The sequence below is a fragment of the Coloeus monedula genome (assembly GCF_965178545.1).
Source record: "Coloeus monedula genome assembly, chromosome: 14".
Classification (NCBI taxonomy): Eukaryota; Metazoa; Chordata; class Aves; order Passeriformes; family Corvidae; genus Coloeus; species Coloeus monedula.
The window spans coordinates 1,111,387-1,135,648 of NC_138794.1; the positions used below are offsets into that span (position 1 = coordinate 1,111,387).

General features: G+C 43.5%; 1 protein-coding gene across 1 annotated transcript in view; it reads left to right on the forward strand.

Annotated features, from left to right (window-relative positions):
• Positions 1–1,078: 1,078 nt before the first annotated feature.
• Positions 1,079–24,262, forward strand: part of MYO5A (myosin VA) — a 98,399-nt gene continuing 75,215 nt past the window's right edge. Inside the window, exons 1-3 of the mRNA XM_082290917.1 lie at positions 1,079–1,112; positions 21,529–21,639; positions 22,682–22,853. Of these exons, the coding sequence (XP_082147043.1) occupies positions 1,086–1,112; positions 21,529–21,639; positions 22,682–22,853 (310 nt within the window). The 5' untranslated portion in view covers positions 1,079–1,085. The remainder of the gene's footprint in view (positions 1,113–21,528; positions 21,640–22,681; positions 22,854–24,262) is intronic.

A 24,262-nucleotide genomic window follows, 5' to 3' on the forward strand; every position in this document is an offset into this window, starting at 1 on the left:
TTTCCAAGGTGAAAAAGGAAAACCAAGAAAGAGAGTAGTATCTTCAGTTCTGCTGTCAGAAGAACGCTTGCCATAACCTGAGCTGTAAAAAACAGACATTAACGATTCATAAAGTAGTGGGGTGTCATCTTGAGACCTTGCTGGAACATGGAGTAGACTTTTCATTCCGATTTGACCTGGATATTAAACTTTTCAAAGATGTGTACCTCTGTGTCTTGGTAACAACTGGACTTAATTATTGAAGGAACTGGTTTGGGCCCATTTCCCTTTAGTGCGTTCAGTAACGGTTTGAACGACAGATACAATCAAGCTGAAGGAGGCTGTAAACAATTGGAAGGATAGGATTAAAATCGGAGAGAAAAAAAACCCCAAAACTGGAAAACCTGGGGAAAAAAAAAAAAAAACCAACCAAAAAAACCAAACCAAAAACCTGAGAAATATATGCCAAATGCACAATGTGATTAACTAGAGGGGTGGTAGGATGGCAGCCAGGCACACAGAGGCTGCAGCAGGATGTAAACCCAGCGAGACGAGGCTCATCTCCCGCCGGCTTTGAGAGAGGACCGGCGCCGGTGAAAGGAAGGGACCGGACCGCTCCTGCGCCTGCTGCTGCCCGGGGTGCGGAGCCTCCTCCGCGCCTCCAGCAGAGCACGGGCTGGGGGCCAGCCAAAATTATAAACACCCCTGATGAAGAAACGAGCAATTTGCTCGGTCTATGAGAGAAAAAATAAAATTAATTATAAAAAAACCCCAGGATGGTGAGGGAGAGGAGGAATACCGGTTCTAGCATAACGGAGGGGGCGCGCAGCCCCATCGATCGCCCCCTCGGGCTGCGGGGCCGGGGCCGGGGCCGCGTCCCGCCCGCCGGTGGGAGGCATCGCCCGCCCCGCGTCCCTGCCCGGCCCCGCCGCCGCTCCCACAATGCACAGAGCCCGCCAGGTAGCAGCAACATGGCGCGGGCCGCCGCCTGAGCATCCTCCTCCTCCTCCTCCTCCCCCTCCTCCTCCTCCTCCTCCTCCTCCCGCCCGCCTCCGCCTCCCGCCGCCGGGCTGCCGCAGAGGGGCCGCCCGCCCGCGCCCTGCGCCATGGCAGCCTCCGAGCTCTACACGAAGGTAGGGCGGCGGCGGGGCCGGGGCTGCGCGGGGGCGGCGGGGGCAGCGCGGCCGGGCGGGCGGCCCGGCGGGGCAGGGAGGGCGCGGGCGGGGGGCGGGCGCTGCCGGCCCCGCTCCCCCAGGCGGGCCGGAGGGGCTCGGCGCCCGGGCCGGGCGGGGGGCGGCGGGGCCGGGCCGCGGGGAGCCCCGGGCCGCCCCTCCCTCCCGCCCCGCCGCCCGTGCGGGCTCCGCGCTCCGGCCGCGGCGGCTCCGGCGGCTCGGGGGATGCGCCGCGGCCGGGGAGCAGCGCGGTGGGGCGGCTCGGTTATCGCCTCGGGAACACCGTCCCGCTCCTTGAGGAGGAACGGCTTCTACGACATAAGCGCTTTGATATTCAACCACGCTTTTTGGTGACACTGCACCTTTGGATTATATTCTTCTGGCAGCCGTTCAGAAGCCCTGCAGTCAACAGTGATGCGCAGCGTGACTCTCATATGCTCTTTAATCAGACATTTTTCTAATCTTTTTGGTCTTGTGTGTTAGTATCTCGTCAGCTTCTGCCTGGAAACAGTTACTGTCCTGTGCATCTTGATGGCAAAGCCTGCAAATTGAGATGTGGAAATGGTTGTTTTCACCTCTAGCAATGCATTGTTTTCATTGCTCTGCCTTGAGCTAATGCATAAATCTGAAAAAAATGACAGCCAACAGGTCTTTAAGGGCAGAAGGGATGACAGAGGTCACTGGAATTGAGCAGGACAGTACAGCATGGCAAACTCCAAATACTTCTTTCAAAAGGCTTGCACAGTCAAAGAGTGTTGTTAGGAAAGCCACACCATCTAGATCCTCAAGCCACTTGCTGAAATACTCCAGGATTATCCCCAGTCTAGCACTCTGCAGGGAAGGAAAGGGAACAGACTTTTTGTTTTGACATGAATAGGTCACCTTATCTGTAGAGTCTTCCCAGTCTGGAGTGGTGGGACATCACACTGGCTGTGCATCAGGCCAAATCAAACCGGACAGTCCCTTCAGCAAGGTTGCCTGTGTCTTGGAATATATTTGTGTAGGAGAGACTGAATGAGAGAGGTGAGGAGCATGCCTGCACCCCCTAAGGAATACTGAATACATCAGTGACATGGCACACCTTGGTGTTCTGTGTCTTGTACAAGAGTGTCTCTTTGAACTATGCCAGAGGGATGAAATTTACCGTTCTGGTCAAGAGAGCTGTGGTTGTTGTTTCCAGGCACCCCATAGACCTCTGTGTAAGGAGTTATATTGGAAATGTGGTTTTGATTTCTCTCTCTCTGTTGATGTTCTTATGGAATTAAAATGTCTCATAAAGTGTGGATCAGAGTACTTTCTTTTTTTATTTCCAACCTCGTCTGACCTTGAATTCTCTTCACTGAGTGGTTGAATCCTTTGGTCAGAAGCTCCTCCAAAAATGTGGGGGTGCTGTTGTCTTGGAACCGTGTTACAGGGAAAGCTCAAGGCCCCTTATAATTCCTGAGGAGGGCCTGGCTCAGAGTTGGACAGGCCAGGGTAGGAAACCTGCTGGGTGCTCGAGAGACTCTGCTGGCTTCCTTCTCTGCTGGCTTTTTCCTCAAGTAATGGCAGCATGCTGTTTGAATAGCATTCAGTATCTCATCCTTGATTAGGTAACATAAATAATGGATTTAAGGTCAAAGCATGCTGAGGTAAAAAGAGCAAACACGAAGTCAGACAAGTGCTGGGATGATCGTGCAGCAGGGACTCACTGGGTGATGAAGGCCAGTGAGATTGCTTCTGTGCTTCACTCTCACACCACAGGCTGCTTGTCCTCTTTAGAGACATACGTAGGCACAGAAAGAGTGAATTTCACATCTTTTTAAACTGGTAAGCAGAGATTGTCATTCAGGGCAGCTGCTTAAAGTACCAGAGCTTCCCGTGTAGCATCAACTCTTATCATATGGTGTTGGCATGGATATTTTGCTGGCAAGCAGGGTCAGGGATGAATTTTCAGCACATCGTTGCTGCTGTGTGTGTGCATGTGTGTGCCCTGAAGCAAAGGCAGCTCTCTTACCCTCTCCCACTGGCTGCCCCCATCCCAGCTTGCCCGTGCTGTTCAGGTAGCTGTGTTGGTGTGAGTAACTTGCAACAATTGTTGGTAAAGTTAAGTTAATGACTGGATGACGAGGGTTGAAAAGAAGTTGTCAGCATGTCTTCAGATGCTGTCTGACAATGGGAGAACAGACTTATTTCCAGCTGGGTGGTGGAAGTGGGGCTCTGCTGTATGCTCCAGTGTGTCCAGCTTTGCTAGTATGTTATGCCTTCCAGTTTGGGTTCTTTGCATGCCAGGATAAAAATATCACTTACTATCCCAACCACGTATTGAAGTAGCTGAAAGGAACTCTTTATTTTTCCAAGCTAGATAATTTTTGTTAGAAACCAGCGATACAGATGTTTTGAAGAAGTCATGCCACTCTTGTGAAAGCCCTATTGCTTTGATTCATCCAGGTGTGTTTCTAAATTTGTTGGCTGTATAGCCAGCCTTGGAGTTGGACATGGTTGTAATTAATCTGGAAATTTGGATTTAAGTTAAAGAACTGGCTCCAGTGTACTCACAACTAGTGGTGAGCAGTGGGCCCAAACCATGCGAGGCTTTGTATTCCTGTGCACAGTGACACTGCAAATGCAGACTGTGCTTGAGGGCATTCGCTTCAATTTTGGGGTGAAGCAGCTTAAATCTGTTCCATGAGTTATATCTCAGGCATTCTTACTAAAAATGTTATGCCTTTGAGCCTTGTCCTGTTGAGTGTGTATCACTGGCAGGTTGGTGGTCTTGCTGTGAGTTCATTTCTGAAAGTTTTGGTTCTTTGACTTTGCAAACAAACTTGGGAGGATCTTGGTGTGGTTCCTGGCTCACTGTAGCCCCACTGAGCAGTGCTTGGATGTAGCTGATTGCCATTTCAGGAACTGCTGGCCAACAACAGCTATACACGTACTTCTGCTGACCCATAAAAATTGATAGGGACAATCTAGGCCATGTGCTGGCTTTTGTTAAGTGTAATTTGATTTCTGTGGAACTTAAGAACAAGCGATAATGCTGTGCCTAGAATTGGAATTCATCTGACTGCTCTGCTGGAACTGCCATGTTTTGTGTTAGACATCACCTTTGTGAGTTTCAGGGGTGTAAAACCAAGCCCCAGCACCTGCTCTTCTTGCCTGTACACAAAAATCAACAAAACAGATCAGACACTAAGTTTATGCTGCCTCTTTTAAAGTCAGAGTGAAGCAGTGACATTTTTGTTCTCCATTTCCATCTATTTTTCCCTGGGTTTGAGTTGTTTCTCTTTCATGTTCTGCTTTCCTGGAGCATGCTGCTTTGCCCTCTTGGGATTTCTGTTTGACTTTTGTATGGCTGTGTACAGTGCACTGATTTATTTACTTACCCATTCAGTCAGACATTCATTTATTTTCATTCTTGCTCCTACCAATATGCTCCTCCCTTTCCATTATCTTTGAGATGAGGGGGAGCCAGCTCCAGCTAGTTTGGTCCTAACACAGAGCCTAATCCAATTTCAGTTCTAGTGAGTGGAAATGTTCCTTTGAACATAGAGAAATCAGTAAACAGTTTTCACTGGAGAGCATGGCCTGGGCAAGCTGAACTCAGTAGCTGACCTTGAAATGGCTCGGTTTGAGGGTTTATGAGCAATAAATTGAGTTAGGGAAGTGTCAGAGGAAACTGCATAGAACAAAAAGCTGCTTGTGCTGTCCCCAGCATTGCAAGTGGCCTTTCTTGCTATCCCTGTGCTGTCTGCAGCAGCTGCTCTGGGGGTGAAGGCAGGGGTGTTACAATGCTTGGTCTTCTCCTGCTTGTGCTGGATCCTTGCAAGCAAAAACGGCAAACAGCAGATTCTGACCAGGTAATGGCACTGCTTGGGTGTGTTAGTGCTACATGGGGAGGGAAATACAGCAAAAAACAACCTGAGCATAAGAGAGAAAATGTAACTATTTCAAAATTTCCGTGCCTATTAGTGGACTTCTCTTGGGATTTGAAAAAAGCTGCTTTAATTACATAGTACTGCATATCGCTGTGCAGTGTTGTTGTAGAATAGATTCTTTCACCCGGCGTGCAAGAGGCCAATCCACACACAGAGTCGAGATATTTGACTCATTTACAGTTCTGCACAGAAAGAGGTGCTGGGTGGCAAATCCACAAAGCCAGCACCTCGACTGCCAAAACTTTTCACCAGTTACACAGTTTAGCAAACAAAGGCATTAATGTTCATTGGCTACAAGTTACCTAGTTCTCTTATTAATTAGAATTCTGTCTTCTGTTGGTTAGTGATTCTCTTGCTTCTCGTGCTAAGTCTTGCATGCTCAGTCTTTCTCTTCTTTTGGGTTGGTGATTTCTTGGGTCGGTGGCTGTGAGTTGGTGGTCAGGATCTGCCCCTGCTGGAATTACCTTTTACCCAGTCAGAACTGATTCAGCACAGTTGCCTGAGTTGGCTTTATTAGTTTTTTATTAATGGACATCCTTCTTCCCAAGCTTTGTTAACCTCCTAGTAGGCCTGAGATCACTGAAGCATGTCAAGCCCTAAACCTTAAGGCAATTCTACCAGCAAATACTTTGCCTTTCAAACACCTGGACATCACTTAGAGCTTGTTAGCTGCTATCTGTTTCACAGGTTAAACCTGGACATCACTTAGAGCTTGTTAGCTGCTATCTGTTTCACAGGTTAAATCTCCTTTCCTGTTGATTAGGCTTGAAAGTATACAAAGATCACACATCAAAGAACATCCTTAGGAAAATTTTTATGTATTCCACATTTTGCAACAAAACTATTGCATGTGATCTCAGTGTTCTGTAAGCATGGAACAGACACGATGGCAGCTGTGCCGGTGCCAGGGCACAATGGTGTGCACCCACTTTACTCCTAGTGCCTTCAAACTAAAGGTGCTGGGGATATAATTACCCAGCAGTCCAACAGTACATGGTTTAACCTAACCTTGACATTTTGTTATGTTTTTGTAAAAAAACCTGTTCTCTGTTGTAGATACAAAAATGCTGCTAGCGAGGATTTTCTTGCTATTTTCTAAGTCCGTGAGAGACTTTTCTCTCTCACAGAAGAGGTAGCAGGGAATGTAAACAACCAAGCCACCTGCAACCTTGGAAAGTCTTGTTTATGGTATAGTAGAAAAATATTTTGACAATGGATCTTTTAGGATTTTGGCCAATCACCCCAAGGGGTGGCTGGTCCTTTGTCCAATTAGACTATGAAGAAAAACGTCTATAAAAGAGTTTGTAAAAGAATTAAATAAATCCATCTTGCTGCACAATTCCTGCCTGCTGGATCTTCTCTCCTCCTCCTCCCTGTGGCTGCAGGACACAGTGATGTACCCTAGGGCCCAGGCCTGCGGTAATACTCTTGTAGTCAGGTGTCAGCCACAGCAGCTGAAGGAACTGAAAAAGCTCTTACCTTTCCAACAGCAGTTTTGTGAAGTGTCAGCAATCTGTTGTTAAAATAAACTGTGAGCCTTGGAAGGCCACCCAAGCCGTGGTTTAAGCTGGAGCCCAGTTTGCTCCCCTGGACACTGAGTGTGTCTGGAGGAGGAAATGATGCCACTCTGGTGAGGTCAAAGAGATACCAAGCTGTTTGTGAAAGCTTCTCACAGCCCACAAATAGCTTCTGGGAGGGTGTATCCTGTAGTCCTGATGAAACACTGGAAGTGTAGCATCGATGGGAACTGCTTTTGGGGAGGGGTGATAATAGCTTTATATTTTAAAATACTTTTTTTTTTTTTCTGTAGACCTAATCTTGAAAGTTGTGTGGGTTCTTTGTTACATGTAAAGAGCTGTGAAGGTCCCATTTATAATAATAGATCTTTTTTGTTCAATGCTTTGAATGTCATATTAAAACATTTACCTAGTAACATTAGTGGATTATGTGGGGTCCCCCCCCAAATTGTCATCAGCAACACTTACAGAGTAGTAACACCTATACATGGAGCTGCCACTGGTTATTTGCAGTCTGCTTCTACTGCAGCGATTTTATAGCATGTGCCATGCTATAACCCATAGATGGGTTAAGTAATGGATTACTGTTAATTTTTAGATAAATAAATGATCATATAAAGTGCTGCCAAGCTCCTGCTATGTCAGAAAATGTGTGTAATGACCACCATTATTATCTTTTGTTGAGCCAGAGAGCTCCAATTTTGTTGTAAGGGATAGACAGATGTACCTAACTCTTAGGGTTTGCTTGTAGTACCTTTGGGAGTTTAATTCTCTCCATGTGTTCTAGTAACAAAGTAGTTTGTCTCTCTTTGTGAAACTCCTTGCCTAATCTCTATTGTATTAAAGAAAGCATTTTTGTTACTGAAATGTGCTCATTGAGCCAGCTGAATTGGAGGAAGTCACACAAATGTCCAATAGCACATGGTTGCACTGTTTCTGGATGGTCTATTTTTAATAGGATTTTTAAAAAGCAAGAAGTGGCAGTGAGGTTAAGCAGTGATGGTTTCTGCTGTGAGGGAAGGCAGTGTGCAGCTGGCAGGCCTGCTGTGGGTCTGTGCCTGGATTAGCCTCTGCAGCAGACCTGGCAGAGCTCGGGGTGGCCTCCAGGGACATTCACAGAATGGGTCAGGTTGGAGGAGACCACAGTGGGTCATCTGGGCCAACCTCCCTGCTTAAGTAGGGCCATCCCAGAGCACATGGCAAAGGGTTGTGTCCAGGTGGTTCTGAGTATCTGACGTGAGGGGGACTCCACAGCCTCTCTGGGCAGCCTGTTCCAGTGCTCAGTCACTGCCCAGTAAAGAGGTTCTTCCTCATATTAGTAGGATGGAACTTCCTGAGCACCAGTTTCTTCCTGTTGGCTCTTGTCCTGTTGCTCAGCACCACTGAGAAGAGCCTGGTCCATCCTCTTGGCACCCCCTCCTTTAGATATTTATACACATTAATATGTAACTACTTATTACATTAATACAGTAATTTATACACATTAATTGAATTCAGGTTTCATTCCTTGACAGCCCAAAGTATACACAAAGTAAATATTTAATTATTTGAAGTTTTGCTTGTATTGCTGGGGTATTTGACACCTGCATGTGTATATGAGCACATGTACAGATGTTGCTGGTTTGAAAGGCATCTTGGCTAGAGGGGAGGTGATGGACCCAGTTTCACTTTGCCCTGTCAAGCAGCAAGAGCTCCTCTGATAAAAGGGAGTTTGGGATTTGTTTTATGCCTCTTGATTAAAGTCACCTTAGCTTTGTGTGCATGTGTGAAGTTAGGGATGAGCAGAGTCTGAACTCCTTTGCTTGGCTGGGTTTTCCTTCGCGTGCTGGAAGGTGCAGAGGTTATGTCTGATCTAATTTTGTGCTCACTGTAGTGGAGCAGTGTTTACTACTGCGTGTATCGTGCTTGACTCTGAGAGTGAGTATTTGAACAGTTGGGCCCGGGGCCAAGGAACAGCATTAGGGCAAGGCTATTGTTCCTGATGCTTCATTAGCAAGGCACTCGAATGAGTTGAAGCAGCAGAATGTACCTTCTGCTTGTCTTCTCTGCTGCTGAAATAGCAAGGCAGAACTTCCTATCTATCCTTAATAATAGGTGGTTGTTGTTGCAGGAAAATATGGTGTTATGGTCAGAAATAAACCCATGGTTCTTGGAAATTTGCTTCATGTCTGTGACATTGACTTTTTCATCAAACTGTGCCTTTCTGCTTGTTTCCATGGATCATAACCCCACTTAAGATATGCTACAACAGGGATGTTGTTTCTAAGAGTTTGGCTGGTTCAAATTGGTGTCAGAACTTTTAAGAATGTGGAAATGCAGTAGGCATGAAATTAAACCTGTTATCTAAAAGTCATGGGAGACAGAAAAAATTCAGACTGTTTTGAATTCACTGACTCAGTACAGAGCCAGTGGCTGTAACTTTCCCTTTTGCTGGCTTTACCCTGGAGCTGGATCCGTGACACAGAGTTGTATGATTGGGTTGCTAAGGCCTTGTTTGCCAACACTAATGGCAAGGCTTTTGGTGACTCTGCTGGCAGAGAACAGTGCTACATGCCTGTGCCAGTGCCACCCTTTGCTTAGGTCTGCATCATTTCCTCCTTGTTCTCCATGTCCTTGGCTTTGCTTAACCCTGGGTTTGTTTAAGCCTGATTCTGCAAAGATTTATCTTTATCCTGTGTGAGTAATCACACATTGCTTAATTTTGTGCTTTCAAATCGAGCACATAACTATGAAAGATCAAGCCCTTTATTCTCTATTTCTTCTTATGGCAGGGAAATAACTTTGCTGTCCTATAGCTGTTAGGAATGATTCGTGTGGGAAAACAACTAATACATCGTAGGGATGTCTTTTGTCAAGTTCTCTGAGGAAAGCTCTGTGTATGCAGCATTGCAATAAGTTAGGGCCTGTCTACTTAAACCCCAGTTTTAATGTTTAATAGCTAGAGTGTATATTCAGCAGAAGTTTCCACTTTTAGGACCCTGCCATCTCATGGTGCCACTCATCTTTTAGCACAGTCCATGTTTTCAGTTTCCTCCAGGCAGCAGCCTGCTGTGAAACACCGTGTGAGATGTATAACCTGGACTGCCCAGCACTGCACAGACATGAAAACCACGGAGTTACCGAGCTGATGATCTTGGTGATGTTGGGGTCTTCCTGGTCTTGCCCGTCACTCTCTGTGCCTTTCCTGTCGCAGTACAGCTGCTTTGCTTGCTGCTTGCAGCTAGTTGCAGTATTTAGTAGTTTGTTTCTATGTATCAGTCTGTTTACACACAAATAAAATAGAAAGAAGAAATCAATGCTGTTAAAACAGTTTGTGTGGGTTCTGTGTGTTTTGATTTTCTGTTGGTTTTTTGTTTGTTTTTTAAAGAGGCAAAGTAGTTAATGTGGTTACATTAGAAAGTGCCTTCCTTGCTGAATTGTGGATGTTAAGCAGCTGGAAGGTAAGCACAGGAAACATTAGGCACTGCTAATGAAGTTTAAAGACTCCACTCCATTGAATGTCTGTGGATTGCAGATACTTTTAAAGACCCAACTTTTAATGTATCTGCAAATTTTAATGTAAATTTTAAGGTGCAAATGGATTACTTAGAGAAGCAGAGATCTTGTGTTTTACACCTGTTCTCCTTAGTGGCATGGATTTAGTTTCTTTGGCTGTTAGTCAGCAACAATAGCAAGATCTTTCCCTGAATAATAATGCTATGGAGGTACTCAAGGCTGGGGTAAAGCTTCTTAGAATGTTGAGGGAGAAGAAGGTACAAACATAACATGAAGAAACAAGTACGAGTGGGAAGTCACCATGATCACGAATAGTTTGAGGGAGCAATATGAGGATTAAACTGGAGAAGAATCAGTCAGGAATGCAGAATGCAGCTCTGTTTTTGTGTCTGTCAGCTCTGTGCTGTTTGGTGAAAGTTGTGGCTACTTTCTGAACGTCTTGGAAGCTGTTGCATTTCTCTCACTGCTCATCAAGTCTCCATTTTTCCTTTTAACCCTGCTTCAGGTGTGGCTGTAGGTAGGGTGAGGCTGTTAGGGTCATTCACATTGCCCCTGGCAATTAGCAGATGTAGCTTGTTGAGTTTATTTAGCTCTTAGGAGGCAGGAGGAGGGTTGAAAACAGACTCTTCCAGGCCGCTTACATTGTGGTCTGATGAGATCCTTTGCTTTAAGATTAAATGTAAAGGCTAAAGCATCATTGCTTTGAAGAGCTCTCGTTCTGTGTTTGTAGCAGCTCACACAGGGTAAGTGTGGCATGTGATTTGTCATGTTGTTTTCCAGGGTTGCTGTATGGGTAGATATAAACTGTGTGTTTCTAGTTTGACAGTCCTAAATATGGAAAACCAGGAATCTCTCATTTGAGTGATGTACCTATCCATGAATATGAAAAATCATAAAGTCTTGCTCCAGTTACCAGTGGTGTCCTTGAGTTCTTCCATTTGATTATCACAAGACAGGAGAATTTTACAACTACTTTGTGATTTACAGGAGGACACTCTTGTGCTTTGTAGAGCCAGAGAAATAACCTAAAAATATTATGAGTCAGTCTAACAATGAGGGAATTCATTGCCCCAACATGGCTTGTCACACATTACTTTCTGCAGACTCCATGGGTTATTCATAAGTATCTTTAAAGCAGATGACCTCAGTTGTTTTGCTGGGGAAACCAGAGAGAGAGATTCCCAAGTTGCCTTATGAGATAGTATACACCAACACAAGAGATATGGAAATATGTTCCATGGAGATTGAGCCTATTTTGCCTGTAAAGCAAATACCAACTGCGTCTGAAAGTGCTGAAAATCTCTGTTGCTGGAGATACGGGATGGAAATAGATGTTTTAGAGTATATGTATGTTAAAGTAAGTAGAATATGTTCAGTTGTTTTCTTGGTTTTAACATAGGCATGTAGTACTGTATAGCTAAGCATATAAGTGCTTATTAGTATTACAGTATAAGAGTTTATTGATAAGGATTTCAGTTGAGTTTGGACTTAGGATCTTGGAGATACATAAAGAAGACTTTTTGTCAGACATTAAATTCATTGTTTAGGAGATCATTGCACTTAGAAAAAATCTTGCATGAGGAGAGGCATTTGCAGAAGTTGTTAGAATTTCATGTCTTGGCACACTTCTTCCTTGTGACAGCCGTACGCGTTGGAACTGTAAAGCTGATTGAAACTTTCTGCGAGCAATCAAAGAGAGAACACTTGCAGAGAAAAGGAGCGGGATAGTTTCTCTAAGTGTGGTATGCTCGAAAGTATGCTTCAAGTAGTGTGAAAGGGTGTAACTTCCCTTGTCTGTGCAGCTCCGGGGTGCCTCCCATGAGCTGCCGTGGCAGCCGGGGGCAGCGGCTGCTGGGGCTCGGGGCGCTCGCAGCCGGCGCGGCCCCGCCTGTGCCCGTTCCCTGAGGGGCTGCCAGGGCAGGGCTGAGGCCCGGGGGAAGTAATGCTGCTGCCCTTGCTGGGGAGTTTTTGAGAGCAGCTCTGTGGCCACTAACCCCAGTTCTGCTTTCACAGCTTCCCCCAGCTCTTGTGGAGGAAGGGCAGCTCTTGGGGAGGTCTAACTCTGCTCACTGGTTTTGAGTTTGAGCTTGCCAGGTCACTCTGGTTTCCTTGTGTGAGGTCTTGCTGTAAATTACTGTTAATTTCCCATGAAGGACTGGTGGAACTAAATATGGTTCATTAGATGTGCTTCACTGGTGTCAGTTTGCTGTTGCAGTAGAGCAGAAGGGTGTCTGTGCTGTGGACCGGTCCATGATGACAGCTACGGTCTGGGCTAGCTGACTAAAACTAGTTCTCCTTGAATAACTCAAGCTAAGTCAGCTCTGTTTTAATGATGCAACTGCATCTCAGCCTGAGGCTTCTGTGTTGGTCTAACAAAAAATACTCAGTTAATCTTTGATTTTTAAAACCTCAGTTTGGTGTTTTACTTTAAATGTGACTTTTTGGGGGCTAGGATTAAGTAAAAATAAGATGGTGCTTTTGGACTTGAGCTCAACTTTGTAGAAAAGCACTCCGAAAAGTACAGCCTTATCTACTCTCAAATATATTTACTTTAATTTTTAACTTTTAAATTAAACTTTCACAATTAAGTCAGCAGTTGTCCAGATGTTTTACAGATAGCAGAAAATGAAGCCTTGTTTCACCTCTGTGAGCTAGGTGAGCAGTTAGGGCTCCACTGCTTCCTCAGTAGCTTCTTGTTCCAAGCTGCAGCGCCGTGGCACAGCACGGTGCAGCACATGTGTCTGATGAGTGCAGCCCCTTATTGTCCCACCCTGCGCAGTACAGGGCGCAGCAGGCGATGCCACGGCAGCGATGCAGAGGGCTGTGTGCTGAGGCAGAGGCGCTGAGGCCGAAGGCAGCGCTTCCTCCTGCTGTGTGCGTGAGCTCCAGCTGCAGCCAGCCCCTTCCATCCTGGCGTGAAACTGGGGCTGGCTCCGTGCTGTGAGGAGCGCTGCAGGGGTGCTGTCTCCTGTCTGCCAGGTCTCCAGAAACTTTGGGGAAAATAATTGTAGAAAGCTCCTGTAAGATTTTAAATCCATCTAAGAACTTGAGAGAGTGAAGTCAGTGTTTTGTTGTGTGACATCAGCATGAAAAATAGGGAAGAAGCATGAGGATCTGGACTGAATTTGGACCAGGAGTCTGGAAATTATGTCTATTTCTCCATTTAGTTATGCTGTCAAGTCTTTATTATGGCTTGTATCATCTTAAAACAAAATCCTGCAGTCACTTGTTTTATTTGCTCTTACAATGTTTGTGTTCTTGAATCTTAAATTTAGACACCCATGCATTTAATCATGACACGTTGATTTTTTTTTTTTTTTTATGTTCTTAGGTGTAGGCTTTTTTAAAGTTTTTAAATTGGAGCAGCATTCACTGTAAGCACACAAACATGAAATCATGCATCCTTTCCCTAATGCTGTTTCTTTCAGTGCAACATGTCTCATTAGCTGAATATTCACGGTAACTGCAGTTGTTTCATTTGCCCTTAAATTTCTTGTGGCCACTCTTGTACAATTCTTGTAACATGTTTTTCAGGTTGAATGAATTGTGAGTTTTAAGGCAGACTTATAATTAGCTTCTTTCTGAAATCACTAGCATATAATTCATTGCTGGCCTTCATTCTGGTGGTACAGATCGAAATGCAACAGAGTGTTTGCCTCTCTGTGTGGGTATGACCACAAAGGAAATTTTACATGAGTCAGAATATTCTTCTTGTCACTCAGTCTGCGATAGGCGTTACACTTCTGTTTGGTGTTTTTGCAGATCTTACTGTGATTACTCAGCTGTTTTGTGCCTCAAGCAGTGTCCACAACATTGGTGGGTTTGATCTCGTTGCTACTGCCATCTCCTCTGAAGATTCTTCAGAGCCTCATTCATTCCTCTGACAGGTCTAGAAATCAAAACACTTTCAAACACAAAATTTTCTTCAGCATTGCTGTTTCTGTGAATGTGTATTTTTAAGCCTGGTTTATTTTAAATGAACTGAATTAAATGAGAATAGATGCTTGCTAACCCATGAGACATACTGCATGAAATAAGGTAGCAGCGCTGCTGTTTCACTGAAGGTTTGTGGTGGGTTATTACCCTGCAGCTTTGCTGCTGACTGGTGGAGTATGAGGTGTCCTCTGGGGAGCTGGGGTGGGTGGGGAGCTTCAGGCCAGAGGTGCAGGAGCATCACTCCTTGTTATCCTTCCTTATGTCCCTGCCATCCACGTGGGCTCGTGGTAGTGGCAGGGACATAGGGAAGGATGTATCTGTGCTTCTCTTTTAACAGACTGGCTGGGCCACTTTGTGAAACGTGTCTCATTTTTCTGTAGTTGATCATACAGCCTTGATTAAGCCCTCTCAGCAGCATCACGTAGGCAAATCCAGGGTGTACCCAAGCAGTGTCCCATGTGACTTCCCATCGCTGCCCAGGGGTTTCAGCAGGGTGCTGCTGGCATCACATGCCCAGTAAGTCACAGAGTACACGATGTAGCCGTGGCCACTGGCTGAGGATGGCTGGCTGCTTGGGGAGGGTGGAGAAGAGCCTGTGAAAGGGGATCTGTGAAGTACAACAGGAGCTAACAAGAGCTGTTCCCACATGCAGCAGCTTAGGGGGGTGAATGGGCAGCATTTAAATAGCTGAAGTATTGTCTGGGTTAATAACAGCTGATTATAAACCACATCTGTCTCCCTCTGTACGACATTTTGAAGAGAAGGTCAAGTACAATCAACATAAAATGCAGAAAGCTGTGTTTTTAAAGGTGAAGAAAATGCACGACTTTTAAACATTTCACGTGTTTTAAGTCCTTAAAAATGTTTCTTAGGAAAATCATATCAATTACGACCTTGGGATATAACTGTTCTTTGATAGATTTGATATTTTAAAGTAAAACTGCGGGTTTTGGCCTTGATGTCAGGCCCAAGGTGTAGATTTGCTGGGTGATAATTTTCTCTGAATTTCAGTGTATATAGATACCCTGTGTTTGGGATTGAGCTTTTTTTTGCATCCCTAACTTTCAGCTAAAGGTAAGTCAATGGATGTTTTTGCAGTGGCTGAAGATACAGATCTTGCTGCAGTGATTCTGTGTGGGATGCTGATAGTTTTTGATTGTACCTTGTACAATCACAGCGCGTTTGGCAAATGACATACAAGTTGCTTTTGTTGTTTCTAGTCTCCAGGCCCTAAATACAAAGAATGCCTTGTAAAAATCCTTAAAAAAAGGAAAGAAAGGAGGGAGGAAAAAAAAGCTTTTATATCCGTATGATTCAAATGCAGTGGATGTTTATAGGGTAGCTGAAGTACTCAAGTACAATGGACTTTTTCTCATTGAGCTGTGATTGAAGGAGTTTCCTCGTGAGTGGTGAAAGATGCAGTGCCTTACCTGCAGAGCTGTGAGCCAGATTTGCAGACCCAATGTCAGTGGTATGCAAACTCACAGTGCTGGTAGCTTAGGGGATGGCTCAGACCCTGGGTCAGTGCTGTCCCCTGGATGCTGTTTGGGAGCTCTGCTTGTGGCTGGTCACGGAATTCCCATCAGACAGGATAACACAGGGCTTTTGATCTTCATGTGAGGTAAATTATGTGGGGTTGTTGCCCAGATAAAACATTAATACAAATTCTCACTTACATTTCCCCTACTGTATATCATGATATAAATTTATTTTTAAATGAATTCTTTGTAAATAGCAGGCTGTAAACTCTACAAGAGGTTTATAAATGGCTGTTGCTGGGCAACAAGACAGAAAATATGCTCCATTCCCAAGGAGTGCTACTGCCTTTAAGAAAACTATAATTTCTGTTTGGATTTTTTTTTTTTTCCAAAATTAATGATTCCATTTCCCTCTGGCTCTAAGAAGAATTAAGATGAGTTGGTCAGAGGTTTTGCAGCAGCCTGCTTGTCATGGAGATGCTCTACTTTCCAACCCTCCCTGGTTACTTGGCATTTTTATGGGAGAAAAGTCCTGTCTGACTTTTCAGAGTGCAGGCAGCAGCAGCACTCTGATCATAGGAGTGCAGTGTGTCCTTGGGACTGCCCGTGGATCACAGGATGGGTGGCACAAATTTTAGTGGTCTCAGAAGTGGAAGAAGCGGGACCTCCTCGTGCCTGCTGTGTGAGGGATCGTGGTCTCTTTGTGGGATTCCAGACTGGTCACGTTAGGACTTGTATTTGCCTGTTACTCAGCTGGCTGTCGATCTCCTTATGTAGAGCTTTTAAAAACTGAACTTGGCTGTTTCAAGTATTTCTAGGCTCAGTATTACTATGTTTGGTGGTGGCACTATGAACCAAGCATAGGGGAAAATACAAAGCTGAAGAGAAATTATTCATCAAATTGTGTTTTCAAAGCAAGCCCGGCCAAGGAAATCCACAGCTCCGAAATCCTTTTTTAATAACTCTGCATTTTGCATAGATCAGTTCAACACCCCTGCAGTGTGAACTTTGATGACTTTGTGCTCTGTTTTGTTGTTACACCTTACTAGCAGAGACACTTTTCTTTTTCCAGCCTAACAGTGCAGCCTGCTCTCTCCAGGTGGCCATGTTCAGTCAGCAACAAGTTCACATTGAATAATTTTGGTGAAATTTGGCTTTGGCTTTCACCAGCTGTTGCTGTTCCACTGGCTCCTTCAGCTCATGCTGCCAGAATTGACGGTGTCTCTTTGATCCAGACATAAATGAGCTGCTTTATTCCTACCCGGCCCCGAGGTCATTCTTGAAAGGGAGGGGGGCAATGTCTCGCATATTTTTTTCAGTTAACATGTGAAAGACTGTGGTTTTTGAGGCTGTCTGTAAATAAAAAAAGAGATGATCTCTGCTGAAGTGAAAATCATACAAGTTTACTTACATGGGTAGGTTGTGCTGAGAAACTAGGGACAGCTTTCTCTGAGTTGAAATTTCCTTTTTCCTTCTAGGGTGTAGATCATTTAACAAACCCTTTCAGCTCTTACCCAAAGAGCTGGTGAGCTGGGAAGATAGCTGTATCTCCTTCTTCTGTGTTTGTGATTGTGCAATGGAAGTAGAAAAGTATTTGCCTGCTGACAAGACTGCTGAGCCTCTTGCATTGCTAATTCCGTTTTGTCAGCAATGTCAATTAGTACTTCAAGAGGTTAATATCTCAGAAGAGAGGCTTTGTGAGTCATATGGTCTCATTTGATAGATAATTATTATAGTCTGCTGATTTCTTCATGTGATCTAAGATGAAATCCTGAGGTATGACAGAATACTGTGATTTTTCTATTATATTTTCTTATTTTGTAAAATTGTAGTAATGCAGCCAACCTTCTGACCCACCAGTAAGACGTGAAAACTTCTGTGTTTGTTGTTTTGCTGTGAACTCTTTTGGAGTTGCTTTGTAGATATCAATAAGCTATTGCCCATCTTGCCCTTCCTTGAACGAGTGCTTCCAGGGGATTTTGGAGATGCTGGGTTTTTTATGTTGGTCTGCTGAGGCTGGAAGAGAGTCAGGAAACTGAGATCTGAAATAGTCCTGTCATTATGCATTTAATTATTTAATTTTCTTCTGAATTCCAGGACATCTCATCTGTATCCCTTCTATTTTCATCCTGCCTTTCAAACTAGTCTAGGTTAAGCAGTGGTGCTGTGGATGCTGGGCTGCAGGTATCCTTTGTTGTAGGGTGGGAGGATGTGCTGTGTGTCCTCCCTGTGCCTCTCCCAGTCCCACATCTCCAGTGAGGAGAGGGAGTTGTCAGTGTTGAGCCAGAATCCCATCCACAGAGGAAGGAGTTACATGGATAGCAGAGCTCTTGATTTGAGCCAAATCAGTACTGAAATATAAAGTGCAAGTGACACTAGTGGTAAGCTTGGGCTGGCATGAAAGGTAGTAATATTTATCTAAAATTTAATTTCATGGCCTTTCCTTAAGTCATAACTTGTATCTCCCCTATCAGAAGGTTTTGTTGTTTGGTTTTTTTTTTTTTGGTGGGTCAGAATTTGCCTTGAACTACCACAAGGAGTAATGTATTCATGGATCATAATCAGGACAATTAAAGTAAAGTTCATTCAATTCTTGCTGTAATTTATATTGCCATTTCAGTGCTAGAATTTTAGACACCTTAGTAATTTTTAAACTAGAATTTCCTTGCCTTTTTATAAGGCTGATTTGTAAATCAGTGTCACTAGAAGTTTATCTTATTTTAGCCTTATTCTAATGTTGTCATAAACTCTATTTTATATACTAGTAAATAAAGAGGGATGAATAGCAGATACCAGTGTAAGGTATTTCCCAAGAGAGGCCCTTGGTCCTGTTTCCACCAGTGTTGGTGCTTTGTTTTCCTCTGTGGGGTTGGATCCCATTAAAGGCTAGGCAGCAATGGAATTTTAGTATCAACTGATTATATAAAAGATAGCATGAAAATCTGATTTTGCAAACCATTCTGCTAAGTTAATGAGGTGAGAATGTTGTGAAATGATTCAGTACTTATGATTAGGAACTTGTCTCTTTTTTCCTCCCACCCATTCCTTTTACCAGGTGTTTTCTTTGGCAGGGATTTAAGGCTAGGCACTGATGCTGGAGATGAAAAGCTACAGCCTAGCACGCATAGGATGGCTTTAATATCTGTAGGGATATGTCATGGAAGGTTCAGCTGTCTGTAGTAGCTCAGTTTCTATGGTGATGTGCTTTCTGCTTTCTCTTTCCTTTCTCTAGACAGTAGAAAATGTACAGTTTTAGCTGGATAAATTAAGGATGCCTCTTTCATGCTGCCGTGGATCACATAGTTAGAAACTGCCACACAGCATTTGCTGCTTCAGGTTATCAGCATTTGTGTCTTTCAGGCTGCTGCCTTTCTTTGGTCAGGAAACTTTCCTTTGTGTAGCCTAAAGGAAATCAGCCTGCTGGTCCTTTTTGCTAGACAACATTTAAATGCTTTCCTCTTTCACATTTACTTTGCTTTCTGTTAATTCCTTCGAAGGAATATCCTATCAGAAATATTGGGGATGGGGAACTTCTGTTGCATCTTGGGGATGGAACCTGGTTGAAGTGTGGTATGAATTCAGTCTGCAGCTGTGTCTGGAGCGTCTTTTGTTAAACTGAAAAAACTGCCCTGATTTCTGGCAGGGTTTTGGTTTTTGGCATTTTGGGTTTTTTTAAAATAAAAGAATTCTGAGAACAAGTGTATTGTGCTATGTTTGGATATATGTACCTTATGAATTACTGATTTTTTGATTTGAAATTATGATAGGAAATTGTGATGTGAAATTACTATTATATGAAATAATGAGTTTATGAATTATGAAGTTTTACAGGGTCTCTTTTGTTTCAAACCAAGTGGAAAGGAAAGAAAACATTGTTCCTTAGCATTCTACTTGACTTTAATATGGCACCTCTACTGTCAAGTCCTGTTTAATTATTTTGGACTTACTTTGTAGTTTCTGTGGGTTTGTGCTTGCATTGCACATGCACTTGTTAGCTCAGACAAGGTTTCTTCCCTTGTGAATTGGGGATGCAGAAGGGCTGAAAACAGCTAATCCACATGCCCAAACTATGCCTTCTGCTGCTGGTTTCCTCTGTTGTTATATACGGTGCTCTGTGATTGGCAGGAGCACATACTGAAGAATTGTTTTGGGTATCTTTCATTTTTCAAATAATTTATCTCTTGGGGAGTGGGGAAGAGGTTTATACAAATAATAAAGTAATGCAGCACTTTTGCACTGAATACAGTTGCAAATATATATGGAACTAACAAAGCTCAAAGAAAAAAATAAGCCACACAAGCAGAAACTGACTACAAAGAGCAAAGCTGCTTGTCTTTGTATAAAGTAGATTCTTAGGGCTGGCATTAATGCCCAGTGATGATGGAGAAAGGCCAGGTGTGGGAGCATGACATACTGTGTAGTGGGAATGATGAAAGTGAGTTTTTATTTATTTATTTCATGATCTTTCTCCTTTCACTCGGTACAGAGAATTGGTTTGTGTGTGTGGTGTAAGGTTTTCAGGAGCTTGGGAGCTCTTGGGGTGAAGGCAGTGCTTTAAAGGCTGCCCTGTGTTACGGGTAAAAGCCATTGATTTAGGCTGTTGTAAATTACTCATGTGCACTGTTCTTGAGGATCATCCCGGGTATGGGAAGCAAATTGCTTCCTGAAGTTCAAAATTATTGCAGGCACTGAGCCTCCAGCTGGGCAGGTGCTGGGGCTGGGGCTGTGCAGGTCCTGCTCCCGAAACTGCTGCTCAGTTTTATCGGGTCCTGTCTTGCAGCAGGAAAGCAATATGAAGTTTTTCATTAAGTCTTTCAGAAAATCCCTAGCACAAACAAGCAGTTTGTAATTTTCCATAGTGGGAAAACTGCGTTTATAAGTGGGGGAAAAAGCTTCAGCATTCTTTGAGGCAGAAGCAGCTATACAAAAATAAGTTGTGTAAGATGTTAGGTGGTGAAGCTGTGTGTGACCAAATGCAGTTTTCTCTGCCATCAAATGCCATGCTCTGACAAATACGTTATAGTTATTTGGAAATAAATGAGTGGATTGAGAATGTTTTGCAATGAGGTGTATGAGTGCACCTCCAGAGCCCAGAAGCTGTTTTGTTTGCAAAGGTGCTGGGTGTGGTGTGATCTCAGTGCTCTCTAGGCATTGCAAGAGCATTGGTTCAGGAGCTGTAACATATTAAAAATGTCACAGCCTTTTCCTTGTTCCACTCAAGAGCTGTTTTCATATGTGTGTATTTGCATGTCCATGTGACTGTATATGTAACCAGATGGTTTCCATAAGTCTTTAATTGATTCTTGAATGAGGTAACCATTGTGTCTTCACTCATTTAAAAATATGAATATTCTTGCTGTTTTTGAAAACAAATCGTATGTTTGCACCGGGTTACTTTTATGAATAAAGTTTGTATGAAGATGGTCATTAATGGGAATCTGGTTTGTTGTGGGGGTTTTTTCTGTTGTCTGGAGGCCTTTTCAACCAAATCTTTTCCATTTTTTTGTTTTGGCATTCTGGATATAATAATTTCTAAACTAGCTCTCTGTAACTACAGAGGAAAGAGCTTTTAACCCCTGATCAGGCAGCTTTGCCTAAATTAACGCAGATGGGCCATAGTGTTCTCTTTGGGGGGAAAAAAAGGCAAAAATGGCTATAAAATGTGCTACAAGTGCGTTTAGAACTTACTCAAAGAGTTATTTTTTTGGATAGCCAAATTTTTGATCTTTCTGAAAACACTTTTTTTTTTTTTTTACTTTGTAGATTTTTAGCATTGAGCATGTATCTTGGAATATCTTTTACATGGAAAATGCCTTTTTGTCTCTGCATAGGCAATAAAATTATGCTTTCGTAGCCATTTATCAATAGAACAAGTTATTCACCTCAGATGTACTAATTAACTTACCTCTTGATAAGAGTTTATCTGTTAAACATGTATTTAAAATGGAAAAAAGAATCCTTTTAGTGTCATGTGTATTGATTTAACTATAGTGCAACAAAAGCTCACTGATCTCTTGCTGTTGTTGTACTGCAGTATGCCAGGGTTTGGATCCCTGATCCAGAGGAGGTCTGGAAGTCAGCAGAACTTCTTAAAGATTATAAACCTGGAGATAAAGTCCTTCAGCTTCGACTTGAAGAGGGCAAGGTAAGTCTGTATATTGTTTGTAAGCTGATAGTTCTTGTTCTCAACCAGAGACTGATGTATCTATTGCAGGAAGCTGTGCTGTCAAAATATAGCTGTATTTAGGTGTGTGCAATTGCTTTTGTCCACTCACTTTCTGCAGCATTTTTTGGTGTGATAAATTTTACTGCTTAGTTACAAAAATCAATTTTGCCTTTTTAAAATAAATTAAAAAGCAGTTGCTTTTATCCACTGCCTGTTATGTTCAGTTGCATCATCTTTTTCTACTTATGCCATTAAATGTATAGCCCTGGTTTGCTATTCCAGGGAGACAGGGTTGCTAGGAGAACAGTGTTGCAGAGAAAGAACTGTGACTTTTAAGTTGAACATAACCAGCAGAAAATTAATAAAGATAAAAAGGGCAAGGATTAAGGGCATTGCAAAAAGGGTGCTGTGTACTATGTTGAGAAATGATGACATGTCTGTGAAAAGCTCACGTCCTTCTAGTTTAATTTTTCCATGGAAATAGCAGGTAAATTAAGTGATTTTAGATCTAGAGACAGATGCAATTAAAACATCTATATTAGAGATGAATTTATATCCAAGAAAGGTTCTAAGTAGCATTTTTTTCAGTTTTTGTGTTCTTCTCCCAAAGTTCCCATGTTGTGTTACTGTGTATGAAGCTGGCTGTAGATTGGTGGGAATCTGCTTCCCCTGCCTGTTCCACTCAAGAGGAAAGCAATGGGGAAAAGCTGGTTAGATTTGTGATGTAGCATATTTTGGTTTATCCAGTAAAAAGATATGGCAGCAGAAGCATGGGGTTTGCTTAAGTAATAGTCTGAAAAGATGGTATCTCCATACAGTTGCCTGTTGTACATATAGAAAACCCCTCTGGGAAATTTTCAAGGACATTTTTGGAGAAAGAGCTGCTCACTCAAATCACTAGATAATTGAAATCTTGCATTGTGGTGTTTTTACCTTGAGCATGTTTCGCTGGGAAGAATAGTTGGAGGAACTGAATTAGGAAACCTAAACACCAGCTCTTTTGAGTGTCTCTGATTTTCAGGACCTAGAGTACAGCCTCGATCCGAAGACGAAGGAGCTCCCGCCCCTGCGGAACCCTGACATCCTCGTTGGTGAAAATGACCTCACAGCACTCAGTTATCTCCACGAGCCTGCCGTCCTGCACAACCTCAAAGTTCGCTTTATAGACTCTAAACTCATCTATACCTACTGTGGCAAGTACTGTCTTTTCATACCATGATCTTTCCAGAGAACTGCCTGGACAGGAAGAGGAAAGTTGTCTGTTGATATGTCTGCCTTTAGCTTAAAGTCATTTAGTGATAGGGCATGTTGGACTGTTCTTAGGGAAGTCCCTGTGTTTGTGGTCATTAAGTGCATCAAGTAGACTTGAGAGTAACAAGGTTCAGAGAAAATTGACTTCACTGTGTGTCAACTCTAGCTCCCCAAAGGACTGTGTTTATAAAATGTGTTCTCAGCAATTTTTGCTTCCCAGTGGGATTCCTGTCTGGTTGGTGTTCCGCTTAGGCTTGCTCAGATTGGTGGGGGTGGGAGGAGGCTCACATGCTGCAGATGCAGGAGCTGGCCTTCCTCTTTGGTGGATTTATTACAGGTGGAGGCAACCTGTGATTGCTTACCTCTGCACTGAGCTCCTCCATCTCTTTTGAAGACATCAGTTTATTTTCTTTTTCGTGTTTTCCAATCAGGGCAACTATAGAAGTGAATTTGTAATAGTTCATGAGCCAATGCTTGTCTTATCACAGTTAGAATAGATCCTGGTTTTAAAAATAACTTTTAACTTACAGCAGAGGTTACCCAAACTTGTAATTGTCTTTGGTATTTTCAGGTGGCCAGAACAGAGGAAAGTTACTTTAATGATCACTTTATCATAGGTGCAAAATTGCAGTTGGATGGTCTGTTTTAAAAATAAACATTGTGAGGTAGTTTAGGCTTAAAGTTTAGATTTGATTCTTCTGGGCTTTTTTTCCTCTGTGTTTGTATGTTTCTTTTAAATCTGTGTTTAGTCAAAATACACTGCTAGCTTTTAGCATAACTTTCCAATCCGGCAGCAGCGTGTTAAACGTGTTGTGATGGGCAGACTGAGGCATTCACATCCTGCCACATTTTGCTCACTCTGGCTGCTCCTAATCTGCAGATGCTCGGCAGAGCATGTCAGTTCCCAGTCCTGCTGTCAGCAGTGACCAGACCACAGCGGACTGGATCAGACTTTGCCACCCCCTGCTTGTGGCCAGACTTCACTCCCATGGGACTGGGTGATGATTCTTACCACATCTCATCCGGTCATGCAGTCAGAGCACAGGATAATTTAGGTTGGAAGAGACCTCTGGAAGTCTTCAGTGAAGCTTCCTACTGAAAGCAAGTCTGACTAGATCAGGTTGCTCAAGGCTTGGACCAGCCAAAGTGTCTGAGTATTTGAGTACCTCCAGTGATGCCTCTCTGGGCAGCCCCTGCTCAAGGTGCGTGGTGTGGTCCCAGCACTGGGAAACCACCTCAGTTCTCCCAGTACAGACATGATCTGTGTTTCTCTCCCAGGTGCCCCCATGGCGAAGCTCTTGTGTGAAAGGGCTTTTGTGCAACTGGAGCCTCATGGCCTGAGCTTGTAAGG